General features: G+C 41.4%; 1 protein-coding gene across 2 annotated transcripts in view; it reads left to right on the forward strand.

Moving 5' to 3' along the window:
- Positions 1-3,505: 3,505 nt before the first annotated feature.
- Positions 3,506-18,812, forward strand: part of PTPRR (protein tyrosine phosphatase receptor type R) — a 147,254-nt gene continuing 131,947 nt past the window's right edge. Inside the window, exons 1-2 of one of the 2 annotated variants that reach the window (XM_064655665.1) lie at positions 3,506-3,687; positions 17,984-18,288. In XM_064655665.1, coding sequence (XP_064511735.1) covers positions 3,624-3,687; positions 17,984-18,288 — 369 coding nt within the window. In that variant the 5' untranslated portion in view covers positions 3,506-3,623. The remainder of the gene's footprint in view (positions 3,688-17,983; positions 18,289-18,812) is intronic. The other variant, XM_064655666.1, reaches the window with a different exon arrangement.

Consider the following 18,812-nt stretch of genomic DNA (forward strand, 5'->3'; position numbering starts at 1 on the left):
CATTTGCAAGTATTCATGTACTGGTTGGGTACTCAGTACTGGTTAGGACTACCCCAGCCCTTTACAGGTCTCATTCAGTACTTCAGCTGCTCACACTACAGATTAACAGGTGTCTGCCTTGGGTCTTTAACAGGCAGCTTTTGGTTGGATACCCCTGAATCCATTTGATTCTTTCCAAACACCCTCATGAAACAGGAGTGAATTGTTTTGATGTGAGCTACAGTCAACTTCTTCAGTAAAAAAAATTGAATTATATAAAACTTATAATGTGGTCTTTCCAAATTCTGAATAATGGTCTTGAAGTTTCAGATCTACACAAATAGCCAAAAATTAGTAGCTCAGAGATACAATAGCCTTGCATCCTCTCTTTCTCCCTCTTGCTATCAAGGGTTTTATTCTCTCAGCTGAGTCAGTGTCAGTTTTTCATGTCTATATTACAGATTATGCCAAAAATACACTGGAGAGTCTCAGACCACTTTAGAAGGCTGTAATCCTATATTGACAATACTCATTAAAGAATATGATGCATTTGCAATGGTGCAATAATGATTTTGCCCACTGGCAATCTCTAAGGGCAGATGCTACTCCCTGACACTTTTCCTGCAGCAGTTACCTTTCTGCACCGTGTAGAAAGAAGCCCTTTTCCCATTCTAGCAACATCATTTAGTGTGAGACCTAATCGTACATGCCATAAGCTTTCCTCTGCTGAGATTGCTGTATATTCACACATGCACTCACCAAAAAGTAGTTATTTTTCTGATTTGCATTCATCTCTCCAAAGAATGCTTTGATCTATGCATATAACCTCCTCTTTATTCCTCCTCCTCCTCCAACGTGTTTTCATTTATTACAAAACAGTGCTTCAGCTTCTTTGCTGAAGCTTGTTAAGGGAAACACATATGAGAATTCTTATTATTCACAGCAGACAAAAGTGTGATTCTTTCTCCTTCAGATTTATTTTCTGCTTACTACTCTATGTATCTCTGCTTCTTAAACTAAAGATCAGTTTTGAATTTGGCTTTAATTGTTTTAGGTTTCACTTAAAGCTACATTGACTTTCACTTTGTCAATGAAAGTCTAGTGCAAAATGATTCCCAGACAAGGAAGATGGTCTACTCAGTGCGACACGGCAGGGAAATAGTAAGGACTCTAACACTTAGACCAGTCTCTTTTAATTGGAACCAATATCAAGTGTGACTTCTCAGCAGCATGTTCAATCTGTCACATCAGAAGAGACTAAGATACTATGGAAAAAACATTGAAAAGAATTAGCAGTATTCCACACCATTTCCCTCACTTATAATTATTGATAATATTCAGTATTAGGCTGAAAACTAATTCAGCTCTAGACTTAATACACTCTCTTATAAGCCTCACAGTAATGATCTCCACTGTTAATATCATGTTACGTATGTGGAACATAAATAAATAAAAATCAGTAAAACTAGAGAATTCAAACTGATGCAACATGTGTTAGCTCACTTTCTGTGTAACAGCTTCCCAGTCCACAGTAATGCTTCCATTTTACATTGACAAGACTGCCTTTTAAAAAGGATGCATTGATATAAAATTCAGTAAATCATTTAGTCTTAGCTTCCCACTGAATTTAGCTTATGCATGAGTTGGAAGCCTAAATGTTTTCTTGGATGTGGGCTCAAAACAGTATCTCAAGACATTTACTCAGTGGAAAATAATTTCCTTAACAGGGTAGTGGTGAGTCATCCGGTTTTTGTGCCTTAGAGCTCTGCAAGTGAGGTGAGTAGATAATGCTACAGCACTCAATCATGTGAAACCACAGCTGCCTCATCTGTAACCACACGGGGAAAAATCAATACCATTAGCTTCAGTGAAGTTATCCTGTTGACATATTTGACCCTAAATCCTTACAAAGAACGCACAAGGGTGAGGACTTGTGGACAAAAACCAACAAAACTTTCAGAGGACTGAAAGTAAATTTTTCTTTAATCTTTTCCTAGAAGTTGGCTAACTTGTAATTTGTACTGCACAACTCACTGAGGGAAGCAAATATAGTCCCCTACTCGTTTTGCCTATACGTGTACCTCTGAGGCATGGGCACATAGGAACGGCAGTTGTAGGGGCACAAGTGGGGTGCACCACACAGATAAGACTTCTTTCTTTCACTCCTTTTAGCTTTTATTTCTACTAGTCAGAACTAACAGGATAAAACTGGAACAGGATGTGCTGTAATTTGTACATACCCGCAGCAAATTCTCACCACAGTAGAGGAAGCAGCAGAAATCTCACAACTTAGCAGGGCATCTGAGGCACAATACTTACAAAAGATATGACTGAGATGACAGGGCTCAAATACTATTCTTTCTTCAAAAAACCCCTTGATCATTTTAATTCCCCATTTCCGGCAGAGCTCAAGATCAAGTGCTGTCTTCCAACCCAAGCCTTTTTGCACTTACATTGCTGTCAACTGAATGATCTGACTGTCTATAAGTGTGTGAACAGTCGTGTGGGGGCTGGCAAAGGAAGCTCGTTTGCATATGTACAGTCACACATGCAGTTGCATCTAGATATCAGGGCGTGAGCAGCCCTTCCCATCTTTGTAAGAAGAAAATTTCTGCACGAAGGCTCATTTAAAGCCAGTTGGAGGCAAGCAAGCTCTGTTGATCACCGTTGTTATTTTCTACTTAGGACGCATCACTTCAGCTGCAGACCTGACTGTCCCCATACACTGCTTGCCACATCCAGCAATAGGCTCCCGAAGATGGATCACTTGCCGTGTGACACATCTGCAGCTGTCTCTCAAGGTTACCCTCCAGAAAATGACCTTGTTACAGAGCTGCTTCATGTTTGGCCTCTTTGCGTGGGTCTCTGATACTCATGTAATCAAATTCCAAAAGTGTCTCCTGAGCAGGTGTTGCATCAGCCTGGTCTGAATCACTGCCTGGAGTTCAGTGGTTTTTTCTTTATTTCTGTATCAGCTGTGATTTCCATCATGCAGTTTTAGCAAACTACTTATTTTACAACATGTGTTTCACAACACATTGAAGAGAACTGCCTGCACCCTAAACATAAACCCACACACCGTCAAAGTCCTCCCAGACATGCCCAAACTCCTGAGATCAGCCTCATCGGCGCTGTAATATCGGGGACACGCAATCCCCAGCGGTCCAGTGCAGCAGGAGCCCCGACTGCTACTTCAGCAGGAGCCCCGACTGCTACTTGAGCAGGAAGCTGGGGGAGAAATCATCCCACATCACCCATTCTCGCGTCCTGCCCGAACATGTGGCTGGAACTGGAGATCTCTTTTTGCCTCTCATAGTGGACCCTGCGGCTCCTCGCGGCCATTGCACTGCCCCATCTCCCTATCCCAGCCCCATCCTCATCCCGCTCTATCCCGCCCTATTCCACCGCCCGAGCTCGCCCGTCGCCTCACCCTGCGCCAGGCAGGAGGCAGGTGAAGGCAGCCGCCCGCGCGGCGCTGCGCATGCGCAGCGCTCTCCCAGGCATGCTCACTGCCGGGGGCGGGGGGAGTGGGACGCGGTGTCGCGGCGCTGCCCAGCTTGGCTCGGCTCAGCTCGGCTCGGCTCGGCTCGGCTCGGCTCGGCTCGGCTCGGCTCGGCTCGGCTCGGCTCGGCTCGGCTCGCACCATGCGGCGGCGGGCGGCCGCGTGCCTCCGGGCGCTCTGCCTCCTGCTCCACCTCTGCACCGCAGGTGAGCGGGGGCGGCCCCGGCCGGAGAGTGGGGCGGGCAAGACGGCGGCGGGCACCCGCTTGCTCTCGGCGGCGCACCTGTTGTGGCGGGAGGCGGGAGGTAGCGGCTGTCCCGGTCCGGCGGCGGCTGCCCCGGTCCGGACTCCTCCAGCGCCGGCGGCGGCGGGAGCGCCCGGCAGCACCGCGGACAGCGGCGGCCCCGGGCGAGCCCCGCGCTGAGCGCCCCGCGGAGCGGCCGCGCTTCGGCCCCGGATCGCGAGAACCTGGCCGGGGGCTGGGGCAGCGACAGAAAATCGGGACTCTCTACATCCCCTCTTCTTCTTCTGTTATTTATTCATTCATTTATTTATTAATTTTTAAATACTGGGGGGAAGGCGTTGCTCCTTGTATGTGCTCGTGGCAGCAGGGTTTTTAGAAAGGGAAATTTCAGCTGCGACAGCAGCAGGCATTTCGGCTGTAGCGGTGCTAATAAATCCTCTCTGTGCTTTGCTGGCAAAACGTGTGCCTCATTCAGAAATGCGGAGAACGATGAGAGCCCTCGTACGTACATGAAGTCCCACTGCCAGTTTCGTTCCAGTAGTCAGAGCTTACATTTCTGGCATAAATCTCATGCTTCTGCTAAGCCATGAGAAACTGCTCGTCGTTCAGAGCCTCCCTCTCTCCTGGACAGACTTCAGCATATATATTCTTAGGAGGGAAATAAAATCTGGGGTAACTGTATAATTGAATTAAGTTCTCAATTAAGTAAAGTTGAAAAATTTCTTCGTTTTATCATTTATGACAGGCTTAGCTACTTCTGAAGTAGAAAATTGCTTGTAAGTTCAATTAAGTTTAATTAGGAACCACAATTAAATGTGCAGGTACTGATTCTTTTGCTCCTTGTAATGTTGCTTTTAGGAGGGATTTTTAAGGTGCAACTTATTTGCATTATCTTACTGCAGAATCATTAAAAGAAATAATTGAACTTCATGTCTCTAATGTAGAAGAACTGCATAAACACATGAACATCTATGTTGTTCTCTTCCACCCTCTCCTTCCCCTCCTGAATTAAGCTTTATTATGAAAATAGTTGTTTATATGGATACATCAGCAAGCAGGCACTCCTTTTTGCTTTTTTTTCCCCCCTGTTGTCAGGAGAAGTGGTTTGTTTCAGTTATTGGTATTTTATTGCCTTGGAATATTAGGCTACACTTCATAAAATCTCAGGAGTCTCTTTCCTGTATATCTATAGTTAGGATGCTCATTCTGTTATACCTTATATTCATATATGCAAGAGATTATTGACTGAAAGATAGGGAGCATTTTGTGATCCGTTTTAATAAAAGCCTTAAGCTGCTATCGAATTGTTCTTTTACAACATGTATTAAATTGACCATATGTACCAAATTAGCATACAGCCTCTATTTGACATAATATGTCTTCTATTATCAGTGTATTCTCTATTAATAGTGAAATTTGCATTAGTTGTGTTGTTCTTCATTTTTCTATGCTGCTAATGGAAACTGCCATATTCTGCCAGTAAGCTGTTTACTTTCCTTACTAAGTTTTACTTGTTTCGTTGTTACTGGGAATGCTTGCAAAGAGACCTTGGTCTTTATTATGCAAATGTCTCTAATCATGAGAAGAAGAGATGAAAATAGATGTTTATATGGTGTTACTTTGTTCCCTGGGCAATCTTGGAAAATAATTATTTCACAGAAGACAAGGGAGAGGATGGACAGGAGTTGAATTCAACCTTTGCATATTGGGCACAGTTCCCACTGCACACAAGAGCTGTGCTTCCTCTAAGGCAGGCCTCCATACAACTTGCTCTTGTTGGAAGTCATTGAAGATGTCACAATAATGAAATGGCAAAGGAAGCTTAACATGCTAAGATTTCTCTGTTTCATCTGCTGCAAATAGAAAACTTAATCTTACACAGGCTACCACTATGGATGTCTTTTATGTATAGCCTAGACTTATGAATTATTGATGGTGATTTTGAAGCTTTGGTTCATGTGAAATCACCAAATGCATTCCACTCACTAGGTCACAAATGATATCCCAAATGTCAATTTTTGTGTAATGTGTTGGAAACTGCTTGGCTTTTTGTTCTGAGGCTGAAATTATATGAGGCATGTTTCTAGAGAATGGTAAAGACACTGTCAGCAGATATTAAGAAAATCTCCCTTGATATCAGTTGGTGATAGATTTTAGAGAAAACATAAGTCTACATTTACTTGAGCTAATGCTACAGGAAAAAGAATTAATGTATTTAAGTAGTGCTTTGTAGTGGAAAGGTAATCCAGGTCATACAGCAAATCTGGTTTCCTGTGGAAAGAGAATTCTACTACAGCTGTGTTTCGGTAGCCACATATATATTCTCACAAAAACTAGAAAATGTTCTTGTCAAAAACATGATCAGGAATTTTCATGTGCTTAAAAAGGTACTGTTTTACTAGGTTGACTTAGATTCTGATTCCAATATAGCATGACAGTCATGTAAACAGAAAATTATATCTGATTGTGCTGTTAGTATACGCATATATTGCCAGCTGAAATCAGACACTTGTGTGCGCATCTCTGAAAACAGAATTAGGCCCTTCCACTGAGTGCAGTAGGTGAAGTAATCAACCCATATAGAGATTGCTGTTGCAGGAAGACCTAAATTTGTAGTGACTGATTACAGGTCAGCATGAACCTTCAACTAACATTATGCATTGCATGACAGAGTGTACGACAGCAAAGGTTATTCTGTCTTTTAGTATGTATGATTTATTTCATGTTCTTGCAGTAAAAACCTAATATCTCCCAAAGTGACGAGGAAGCATTGTTTCCTTGTAAAAGAATGGCAGGTGGTAGCAAAAACACCAAGTGATGCATTAGATTAACTTGTAATTAGAAAGCCATTTGAGTCATCCAGATTACTCAATTAATTACCTGTTTCACCCCATTTTCCTTTTTAACAAGTTTCATTAATGGAATTAAAATATATGATGAATTAAATATCCAGTTGCAGGAAATTTGGGAGAAAAAGTAAATCTGTGATTCTGTGAAATAGGCTAGGAAAACTAACTAGACTAGAAAAAAACTTACGCAGTTAACAATCACCATATCAACCCACCACCTGCCTTACATTAAAAATCTCTCTTTAAGAAAGCATTTTTGCAGAATTTGCTTTTAAGATGAACAAATCCTGGTCCTGGAAAAGCAAAGAGTTAACAACTGAATATTGGGTCAGGTCATCTAAGCCATGGTTTCTTGTGCAAAGACCTTAAATTAGCTTGCTAAGAGCTTCTGTTACCTGATTATATTATTCTCTTCATCAGTGAAGAGATGCATTGCCAACCTTAAGTCAGCATAGACCAATACTTTCCCACTAGCCTTTTCAGAGAGGAAGCATGTAGATTCTTTTCTCAGCCTCTTGATTGATACATTCTTCTAGCCCCTCAGCAGAATCACATAAAATTCAGGGTAGGAAATAGTGGAATTTTATCTTCCTGGGGCAATGCTGTAATAACAGGAGGAATCCTTATATCAGAACTGAAATTTCTTTGACTACAAACTAACACTCCTTTGGGTGCAATTCGCTAGATGTAGAAATGTATGTTATGAATATGCTAGACTAATTCTCAGTTAATTGTTACCACAGTCCACAGAGTGTTCTGACTAAGTTCTGCTGAGTTCAGCTTTCCTGGTCAAACATGCACTGTGTGGTATTCTCATGGTTGGAAATTAAGTGCACTGCAGTTTATACTTAAGTGTTGGGGAGCCTATTTTCTATAAAAGCACAAGCTCTATCACAAAAATAAGAAACGCTGGAGACTGTACTTTAGTGGTGAGGTGAGATCTGCACAAAATGCATTTGCCATCAGATCCATTTCAGTAAGCTTGTACTAGTGAGTGAATAATTCTAGGTTCTAAATACATTTTGAGTGAAAGTGAAGGAGCTATTGATTTAAAAAATGTGTAAGGATTCTGCTTCATTACACTAACATACTGTAAATGAAGCTGGTACTTATAATTGCCTTCTTTAGAAAACACATTGCTGCCCATGAGTGGGTGTTTTTACTAGAATGGAATTTTCTGTCTTTTATTAGTGGACTCCTGGGTAATCAGAGGGTAGTCATCTGTCTCTTTAAATGTTCTGTTTTGGAGAAATAGTTTTATAATTCAGCATCCAACTTCATGTTTTTGAGGAAGTGTTTAGTTGGAAAAGAGATTCTTTTAATATTTTTATGTGTGGAAATTCTTACGATTCATAATTTGGAAAGGCATCATCTTCAATGAGAGGTTTATGTTCAGTACATCCATTAGGAAATGATCAAGATTTGTAGTCTTGGAATCTCTGACTAATTTCATTTGTTGTTTTATCAGAAGACTGAACCATCTTAGGCAGCAAAGGCTGGTTCCAGCTTCTCTGGGGAGTGAAGTAGGATTGTTGCTGAAAATCCATGAATTGGACTCTTGGGGGAGTATGTCTCTCTAGAAGGAGGCTAATGAGATAACAGTGTGTGGCCGTGTTTAGTGGTGGCCCCCCTCCACAAGGATGTTATGAGGCTTGATGTGGGAGATAGAAGGAGGGGTAGGACTCCTACTCCATAAAGCACAGTCATTGTCCCGTAGGATTTTCAGCATGGCTTTGGAATAAATACTTGAAGAAGTTAATCAGAAGCGCAGAAATCCTCAGTGGGATTTTCTACAGCAATATTACTGCTGAGAAAAGAGCCAAAACTGTAAGAAGTCAACTGAAGTTGACTCCCCTTCATACCAGCTATGGATTTCTGTGGAGATACTATGTAATTCATGGACATGCTATGCATGTAAATGCTATGCATTTACATCCATTTTATGCAGAGCAGAATTTATCCACAACCTTCATTTGAAAAATGACAGTAAACACAATATTAGCAAACTGATTCATTACTTTCTCACACTTTCTGGAAAGAAAGTCTGTACAGTACATTAGTGCCAGGGCATAAGTATGGCAGAATACTTCAGTGCCTTTGGGACTACTAGCTCATCTCTTAATTCATGTGAGTAGACCTAGTGAAATCAATGGTCTGTGGTATCTAGTTTCAGTATTGATATATCAGGCAACAGGCCTATGAAACGAGATGCAAAGTGTCTTTTTGAAAGAGATACAACTCATATGCTTAATCCAAATTCACTGTAGCTGTGGATATTTTTGGTTAGGGCATTATTTTTTTCCTACTGAAAAGGACAAATTCAGCAAAAATCAATTTACAGTTGTTTCTATTTTCAGCAGATTGCTTATTAGAAAGGGAAATAATCCTTGCAATCATCTCTCTCCCTCCCTCTCTCCCTCCCTCTCTCCCTCCTTTCTTCCATCTCTCCTTCTCTTGGGCATGTTCTCCCACTCTCATCATGTGTGCATGTGTGTGTGCACTTGCTTGCTCTCACAGATAACACACACACACACACACACACACGAGTTTTTTATACACCTGCACCTGCACATGCACATACAAAACATGCATTTTGTATGAATTGATTTTGTCTGATTTTTTTGGTCAAAAGTTCTGAACATGGTGTTTAGGGGCAAATAAAAATATTTTTCCAGATTTTTCATTTGTTCTGTCCTGTGCTTGCTTAGCTCTAGTGTCGTTTACTTGCTGTGAATTTTGACATGTCATGGGTACCTCTGCTGCAAAAGGCCTGTCCTTTTAATCAAAAAGGACCTAGCTAGGAAAGCACAGAACCCTTCCTATGAAGGACTGTGACTTCGTGGCCCTGTAATGAGGTGTTGCCATTGCTAGTAACAAAGCCCTGAGTTTGCAAGGCCTCATGATTGGGACTTGTCAGGCCTGCTCTGCCCAAACTTTCTTGCCTTTTTTACTTGTGTTAGCCCTGGCAGTGGTTTTTCTAATTAATCAAGCATTCATATCTGTTTTAATCTTGTTTATGTTTGTGTGGTAAAACTCTAGTCTAGTCTGCACAGGAGCAATAAGACAGGCTTGGTAAAACAGAGGCACTGAGAGTGGAGGCACAGGATGTGATGTAGAGGAGTGCAGGCACAGGATAAGAGATGGGGCACAGTCTTGGCACTGAAGACCCCATGCTGTAAAAAGCTCAGTAAAAGGTAAAAATGCAGTCCTGGAGTTTGAGAAAACTGGTTTTAGGTGTTAATGAAGATAACAAGAAGAGCAAAGACATAGTATCCAATATCCATATGTGGCACCACATTTTGTAAATTCGGATGTAACGTGAATCTGCAGAACATGTGAAGAAAGAGTAGATTTAAATGCATGTTAGAAAACAAATATATATTTATATAAGGCCCTAAGAGAAAGAAAGAAGAGAGGAGGAAGAAGAATCCATCAGCACGAACATCATACTCCTCCTGATGAAGGACTCCAGATGCTGACACCACCTCATAACATCCCCTGATTGACAACACCAGTGTGAAAAAATTGACCTGAGGACCCAGAGAAGCATGAAGTTATAGTAACACCAGGGAAAGGGATTTAAATTGTATCATTCCTATAATTGTGACTTTTTCTGTATTCCTTGTTTTTCTATAAAAATTAGATCTAGACTAACAATTCTTCTTGAATTAGATTGTTAAGATTTTCATTATGCTAACAATAAACTTTTGGCTTCACTTACCTGTATAAGGTGTGCTCATCTTTGTTCATGAACAAGGCTTTGAAAGCAACAGGGATGAGAAATTTGTCTGCTTGAAGGAGGCTGTGAGAAGCTATGCAGGAGTATGCCTGATTGTTAGGTCTAGCAGCCTGCTTTGGGTAGGGAATAGCTTAATTTGTGTTGCTCCAACAGGTTTTGTCTAAAGAGGAAGCTGTGGTGTGAAGGAAGGATCTGATCAGGCTTTGTGTTCTGGCACAAATCTCTGAATGATGGAAACAATCAAAGCCTGCAAATCCCTCTGTAATATGTGGGAAAGTAGTTTCCCAGGTGAATTTTTTTGTCAGTTCCAAAATTTTCAATGTGTTTCTTCATGCATGTGTTACCAAAGCAGCAAGTGGATTCATATTTTTTCCTTTTCAGGTTTCTCTGGTTTACCTCACAAAAACACTTTTGAAAGTATATTCTGTTGTCCAGCTAATGTTCAAGTCATATTTTAGCCACCGTTTAACTGCATTTTATTGTCAAGAATTTGTGGTGCACCATGCTAAAGTTGAACAGTGTTTGTGTTTAGCTAGAACTGCATAGCTTTATGCTAATGAGATTTAGGTTTGATTGATCTACTCCTTTCCTGATAGTAAGACATATTGCTAACTAGATGATACAGATGCAAGGCATACTATCTCCAGACAGCTTTTGTTTTAATTTTTGCTTTCAACATAATTTAAAACTTTTTTATTTCCCACCAGATATGTTGACTCCTTTTGATATGTTTACTGGTTTGTTTGGGATTTTTTTTTCTATTTTTTTTTTTCTTTTGACTTGGTAAGGTAGATGAAATAGGGATAAAAAATAGATTTTGTGTATTTTAAAGGCAAAGCCAAAGAGAGATCCTGTTGCCTGCACCAGAAGGGACAATCTTCATAGCCCCAAAGAGACAGAAGTCTTTTAAACCTACAGCAGTGTTCGTCCTATGTCTGGAGTTACCAGTAGTTAACATTTCTCTTAGTTTCATTGTCACTGTGACTCCTAAAGAGTTAGAGCCATGCTCTTAAAAGGCTAGCATGATATTAAGCATTTTAGCATTTAACCATTTGTTTTCTCCTTCCTGTGGGCCAGCACCTTCTTGGCCCTTATATAGATAAGAGAGAACTGCAAATTGCTCTGCAGGTTATGAGTCCATTTCTATCTCAATGGTCTAAGAAGAGGCAGACAATGAATATCCCAGCTGTAGGAACTTTGGCATTATTGGCGAGGTTTGATCAATGGTCATTAAGTACATAAGTACATTGACCTGCCTCTCACAGTGACTAGGGTGGCTGTCCAAGAAGTAATGAACCATGGTGCAACAGGTGATAAAGCTGAACTTGTCCAAAATCTGGGGCTGCCTTATAGGTTTGGAGAAAGTTTGTATGGGATCTTTCAAAGAGGATCTTTCAGAGCGGTGAGCAAACAGAAAGAAAAAGAGCATGGGGAGCTCAGGGTACAAAATTTAAAAGTTTACCAAAGTTTAGTGCAGCATCTGTTATTAAAGAGAGTTGAAATGGTTATTACGTGAGATGATTTACATGAAGAAAAGTTAGATTGTTTTCTAGAAACAAAGCTAGACACAAACCTGCTTCTCAGAGAAATTCTGATGTGAATTTGAAAGTAACCACTGATTATTGTTAATTTTGGAGCAAATAATGAAATAATATTTTCCACTGTATCACAGAATCACAGAATATGTAACACTTCTTGAACTCTGCCAGGCTTGGTGCTGTGACCGCTTCCCTGGGGAGCCTGTTCCAGTACTGTCATGGTTTGAAATAGTCCCAAAATCCAATTCCCTAGCTCCATCCCCCCTCCCACATCTCAACCTAATGTGCGATGGGCTTTTCCAGACAAAACACACCAGATTTAAAGTGGGGGAAAGGGAATATATTACAATGACTGTACAAATAAATACCATATCACATTATACACACGATTGCAACTATCTCTACCATGACATATAGTATTTACAATGGATCAGATCTCTTCTCCCCTCCAAATAAAAGTCCAGGAGGGAAAGAAGGACAGATCCCTTCCAGTCCTTAAGCAGCAGCTCCTCTTCTGTCCTCCATGCAGCAGTAACTGGGTTGTTGTAGCTGGATCTCTGTTCAACATACACAAGGGGGTCTCCAAGCCCCTCGGCTCTCCTTCGGTCCAAGCGAAGGCCTCACCTGTGGACTGCCAGCAGGGACAAGACTCGCATCACCACAGGCATATCACGAAATGCAGGGGCATCTTCGTGAAAGTCCCTTCCTCAGGGGATTCAAATTCTCGTTTGCAGAGCTCCGTGATCTGTCTCCAGGCAGCGGGGGGGGGGGGGGGGGCGAAGCCCTCCTCCACATTCCTTTGGCTGTCCTGGTCCAGCTTCAGGACACCTTTGAGCTTCTCAGCTCCTCTCTGTAAGTGCTGTAGCACTCCAAGGCTCTTTCAAGTAAGAGTCCATCATCTTCCTCCTTCCAGGAGGTCTCAAAGGAGTTTTGGGGGGTCTGGTACAGTCTTACCCAAAACTCTGTCTCTCAGCTGCTGGTTCTCTTTCTCCCGGCTCTGTCTTCCAGGAGTCTTTTCTCTGGTGCTGCATGTTGTTTCTGCTGCTCCTTCAGTTCAGGTCTTATCTTCTGGCTCTCTGCCACCTTCTCCGGTCAGTCCCGTGCTGCTGTACTGTGCCCATGGAGAAAACATCTCCCAGCATAACTACAGGCACCTAGCCCAGCTTTATGCTGTTCCAGGTCCCTGCAGCCCCCCAGCCGGGGCTGGGAGGGGGCCAGAGGCCCCAAGGGGCACAGAGCCCCTTCCTCGTGGCTCACAACATGGCCACCTCTCCTACAACAACCCAAACTACAACTCATCTCTTCCGGTCTGGTTGTGATATGTTTACATTTCTGCAGGAGCGCTCATTGGATAGAACTTCAAAACTTCCAAGGGTTTCCACCCCTTGGGGTCTACTACTTCTCTTAGCCTCTGGGGAAAACAAGGTCCAAACCACGACACAGTACCCAACCACCCTCTGGGTGAAGAACCTCTTGCTAATATCCAACCTAAACCTCACACAACTTCAGACCATTTCCTTGGTCCTATCACTGGTCACCACAGAGATCAGTGGCTGTCCATCCTCTTCCCCTCACAAGGAAGTTGTAGACTGCAATGAGATCTCCCTCAGTCTTCTCCAGGCTGAACAGACCAAGTGACCTCAGCCGCTCCTCATACGGCTTCCCCTCAAGGCCGTCACCATCCTCGTTGCCCTCCTTTGGACACTCTCCAATAGCTTAATATCTTTCTTATCTTGTGGTGCCCAAAACCGCACACAGTATTCAAGGTGAGGCCTCACCAGTGCAGAGCAAAGCAGGACAATCACCTCCCTTGACCGTCTTCAAGACAGCTATGCTTAACTGACAAAGAGGTGAGGTTTTTTGGTTAGAAGTAGTAGGATGGAATCACAGTCTGAACATATAATCTGTTCTCCTCAATGCTAAGGCAGAATAAACTACAATTCTTTGTAAATACACTTGAGGAGAGCAGATTTTTGGAGAAGGAATACAATTATTTTAGTTAAAAGGTAATAGCAGCACTGAATGAATATTTTAAGTGAATCATAAATAACTGCATCTTGAAGTAGAGTTCAAATAGGGTAGTGTGAGCAGAATGTTAGACATACTTTAGGATAAAGTTTGCTAAGCTTCGGAGGAGAAACCTCTAGGAATTTTTTTTTTTGAGCCTTGTCCTAGGCCAAATTTACTGAATTTTTGTGTATGTTGGGATATCTGAAGCTTCAAAGGCACCCAAATCACTTTTTTATTATCATACTCCAGTTCTTCGTAGCTTCTACCAGTTTCCCTATGAGCCACAGAGAAGCATTTTCTTTTTCTGTAGAAGTACAGAACTTGATACAGTAATCCCAGTCTTCTCTTACTTAATAGTTGGAGAGCGGCAATATTTAAAGGTGGTATGTAGCAGAAGTGCTGGTGTTTCTAACTACTTAATTCTCCAAGTGTCTGTTTGATGCCTACTGCTTGTTTTCAGAGCTAAAGCCACTAGAGTCAATCAAGAATGTATTACTCCTTCATCAGATTAAGAGGAAGTTTATATTCCCCTGTAGTATCAATGGTGGCCTGCTACGGTCCGAAGGGGGGATGGGGCTGTGGCACAGCATGGGTTCAGGAGACAAGGTAGGGTGCAAGTAGAATGCTTTATTGAGGCGTGCACCAGATTTTTTTATCAGTTCAGGTGGGGAAAGGGCCAGAACATGGGGTGGAGCATGAGACAGACAAACAGGGGAACAAATCGGGATAGGGGCACAGGCAAAAGGGGGAGGAACGTAGAAGGGGCGAATAGTAGCTGTCTCCTCTCTGCAGCTTCTTCAGCCAATCAGAGAAAGGAGCGGGGAAGCAGGGAGCAGGCAAACTCGTGGCAAGACCAGGCAAGTCCAGACTGTGCACTGTGTAATGTGAATACAATGAAACCACATAATAACAGTAAAGTCCATATAATAAAGTCCTGTCAATTGCTGTATGTCTTTCTCCACACCTGGAACCTCTCCCATCCTGAATCTTGCTCCTTCACAGTGGCCTACTTGTTAAGGTCACCTGAGGCTTCCATGGCAGTCCGAGAGCTGAAGTCTGGTTGTGGTTAGGACCTTATACACAGTCTACTAGGGTTAATGAAGTTTTACATATGGGGCACTGTAAATCATGTAACCTACTTATGATACTGGGGCTATGTGGACTTCCCAGACAACCAAATTCAGCATAATAATTTTCTTGAACATATTTGAACTTCCCTGCTGTCAGCCAATGAAAAAAATTTTCTGTGAGTATAAAGTGTTATGTTGTGTAGTTAGACTTGTTAATTTCTTATTTCTACAGGTTGAGCCATTACCAAAATACATTTTGTTGTCCATCTTGAAAATCTACTGCAATGGACCATGTGTGGCTGCAGGGACTCCTGTTACTGATGTGACATTTATCAATCTAATGGAAGGAAGTCTGCTGGGATTTAGTAGCAAATGGTGATTCTGTACTGAGAGTTCATAGGCAAGTGAGCTTTTCAGGGAGTTCCTTTAATTATTGTTTTATCAGAAATATTATTCAGTGAAGAATTTCGGTTGCTAGTCAATTATAATATTTTTCTGCTTTCAGTAAAAATAAGTGAAATAAGAGGGAAACTTGGAATATTAAAGTGAGTTGGATATAAAGAATTTCAGGAGAATCACAGGGGATTTGACTCCCTCAGAAGCAAAGGAACAGGAATGAAGGAAGCAAAGAGGACACACCAAATGTGTCTGTGGTTACATTCCTGTGTATAATCTATTATCAGTTTTGGAATACTGGTTTTCTGGGAAGGAGACGTAAAAATAAATCCAGAAAAGAGGAGACTGTGAGAAGTAGTTGACAATGAGAAGTGCTGACGCTTCCTTGTTTTCATTTCGCCACTGATGCAACTCTCTGAATTGCTAGTTAAGGCCAGCCCTTAGGATTTTATCAATGAAGCCAACACCTACAAAGCTTAATGAGATCTCATCAAGCTTAACAAGTTTTGAAATTCAGCCATCTTTAAGACTATACCCTGAAGTTTCTCTTTTTTTTTCTCCTGCTCTCAGACATCTTCCCAATCAAAACCTGACAACAGCTGTACACGTGACTTCAGTGGTCATCCAGGAAATTGTGTTTGTTTTAACCATTTAAAAGAGGAGTATTACTAATTTTCTGTTCATGTATGTTCTTAATTGCTTCACCGCCTACAGACATAGACCCACTTTTGCCAGAGAATGCATTTTCCAATGATGCATAGCAATCTCATAGCAAGATAAGGTATTGTCCTTGATTTCCCTAACTGAAATTTCATGAGGAAATTAGGTCAACAGAATGTAATTACCTGCACTGAAACCTCCTAAGGGCACTGAGTAGTGCAAATGAATGATTATTTTGATTTGCTTACAGAAGCAAAAAAATCAGAGAAAAAATTCAGTCCGAATAGCACAAAATGATTTCTTGTTCACCCTGAATTGAAATATGTTGTTGGTGCTAAGCTGTTCTTCATAGCTCATTATAAGAATTAAAATAACATAGATTTTATATTTTTTAACTAAAAATCAGCTCCCAAATTTAACATTGCCATTTACTCCAACAGCATCTGTAGAGGAAATTCCAGGCTGATCAGAGTGAGCTCTCTGGGTTCACTTCCCTCAGAACATAAAGTCCCTTTTGTACCACAGGGGTTTCTTAGGGTGCTCTTCCAGGAGGTGACTAATGAAGCTTTGGTTACTTTTTACCTGTGAGGGAGTGGATCCTTGCCTATTTTTCTGGTCAGATCCACTGTCTTTCAGAATGGGAACTGAACTGGGCTGTTGTAGCTATTCTGTTCAGCTTAAAGGCTCTGAAGATTCAATGTGTTTCATCCATGAAAAAAAATCCCAAACCACTAAAACCCAAAAACAAATAAAAATTTAGTCCTAGTTCTTTTTATAAAGGCATCATCAGGAAGTATTTGTCTATCAAAAGAAAATTTATTTTTTACTAATACATAGTTTGTTAAAATCATATAATCACAGAGTCATCAAATGGGTAAGGCTGGAAGGGTCCACGATGGGTCATCTGGGCCAACCTCCCTGTTCAAGCAGGGTCATCCCAGAGCACATGGCACAGGATTGTGTCCAGACGGTTCTTGAATATCTCCAGGGAGGGAGACTCCTCAACCTCTTTAGGCAATCTGTTCCAGTGCGTGGTCACCCACACTGTAAAGAAGTTCTTTCTATATTCAGGTGGAACTTCCTGTGCATCAGTTTCTGCCCATTGCCTCTTGTCCTATTGCCTTGCACCACCAAGAAGAGCCTGGGTCCATCCTCCTGACACACTCCCTTCAGATACTTACAGACATTGATGAGGGCCCCTCTCAGTGTTTCCTAGATGCTGAACAAGCCTAACTCTCTCAGCCTGTTCTTGTTAGAGAAATGCTTGAGTCCCCTGTCTCCAGTCCCGTAATCTAAGAGAGTTCTTTGTGCCCAACACCGAGTTATGCAAGGTATGGCTAAATCCACACACCTCTGTCTCGTCTTCAGAGAGCCAGATATTCCACTGGCTGGCCAGGTGATGCTTGAGTGAAGGTTGGGTCATAACAAGATTTGGCATAAGGGAGTAGAAGGCCTCCTGATATAAGCAGCCGAACAAGGAATGCAGAGTTATGATTATGGACTTCTCTGAACTTTCTCTTTCTTACATGTTTAAGTCAGATTTTTTAATCTGGTTCTTGGCCTTTTCTCTTTAAGTGCCCATATATAAAAGATGATCACTGCAATTCTCATCTTTGGTGTTATTGGGTGATTAGATACATCATAAAGTCAGCTGCATATATTTTCCTATTGGAGTTGATACCAATAAGGAGTTGAACTTGGCTCAGCATGTGCTCTGCTCTTTCACATAATTTTTGAAATGTAACCATGGCTAAAAGTATAAATAACATTTTAAAAAGCCCTGTGAAATTCAGCTTAAGAGTGGGATACAGTTCACATAGTACACTCTGTAGTGCTGTTAACCTGTTGTTATAGAAAATGCATTGTGGGAGTTTAATGGAATTCTTGTATTCTTTTCAAATTTCGCAGAACCCAAAGATCTCATTGAATTTCCAGTGCCATCCATCTACAGAATTGCTTAGTGAGACATTCTAAACTTATTCTTCTTCTTCTACAGGCTGCCTTTCTGAAGACAATGACCACTTTTTGGCAATTCATCAGCGAAAGAGTGGAAAACCTGTGTTTATTTATCACCATGTGCAGAGTGTGGAGAAAAGTCTGGATACAAACAGTTACAAAGATTCCAAGAAAAATTTCCATTCTTCTTCCCACACCAAAATAAGCAAGTTGCACCCTGCAATAATTGTTAAATCAGCCTTCCCCAGATCTGTTTATGACCCATCCCTCAATCTGTTAGCAATGACTGGTCAAGATTTGGAAGTGGAGAATCTCCCGATTCCTACAACGAATGTGATTATTGTGGTAAGTGACTTTTTCTGGGTTCTGGAGGAGGATTTTTTTGTGAATAAATATGCCTGTAGATAAATATAGACAGATTATAATTTTGGGTATCCAGATTTTGTATTCCACTGCCTGACTGATAATCTAAATCTAAATAATGACCACATGTCTTGAATTTCTTCCATACTAGTGGAATTTGCGTTCATAGAAGCTCACTCTGATCAACAAGCAATCTGAAGAATCAGTGCAGAATATAGCTTCTCTGTAGCTGAAGAACTTACCTTTGCCTCCAATGCTGTTAATCCTCTTGTCTTGCCTGATGTTTGCATCACTTTTACTGGACGGGCTTTATACTCATTCTGCATAGGGCACAAGTAAATGTACTTCAGGGAACAATACTACAATGGCAGGGAGACTTTAAAAGAGTCACAAAGAGACACAAAGTTTTTATTCACTTCTGTTTCTCTGGTAAATCCACCATTATGCTTACATAGTGGTTTGAAAAAAAGCTTATTTCTTGCTAAGAATAAGAACTGTGTTTTTGT

The sequence above is a fragment of the Pseudopipra pipra genome, chromosome 5, assembly GCF_036250125.1.
Source record: "Pseudopipra pipra isolate bDixPip1 chromosome 5, bDixPip1.hap1, whole genome shotgun sequence".
Classification (NCBI taxonomy): domain Eukaryota; kingdom Metazoa; phylum Chordata; class Aves; order Passeriformes; family Pipridae; genus Pseudopipra; species Pseudopipra pipra.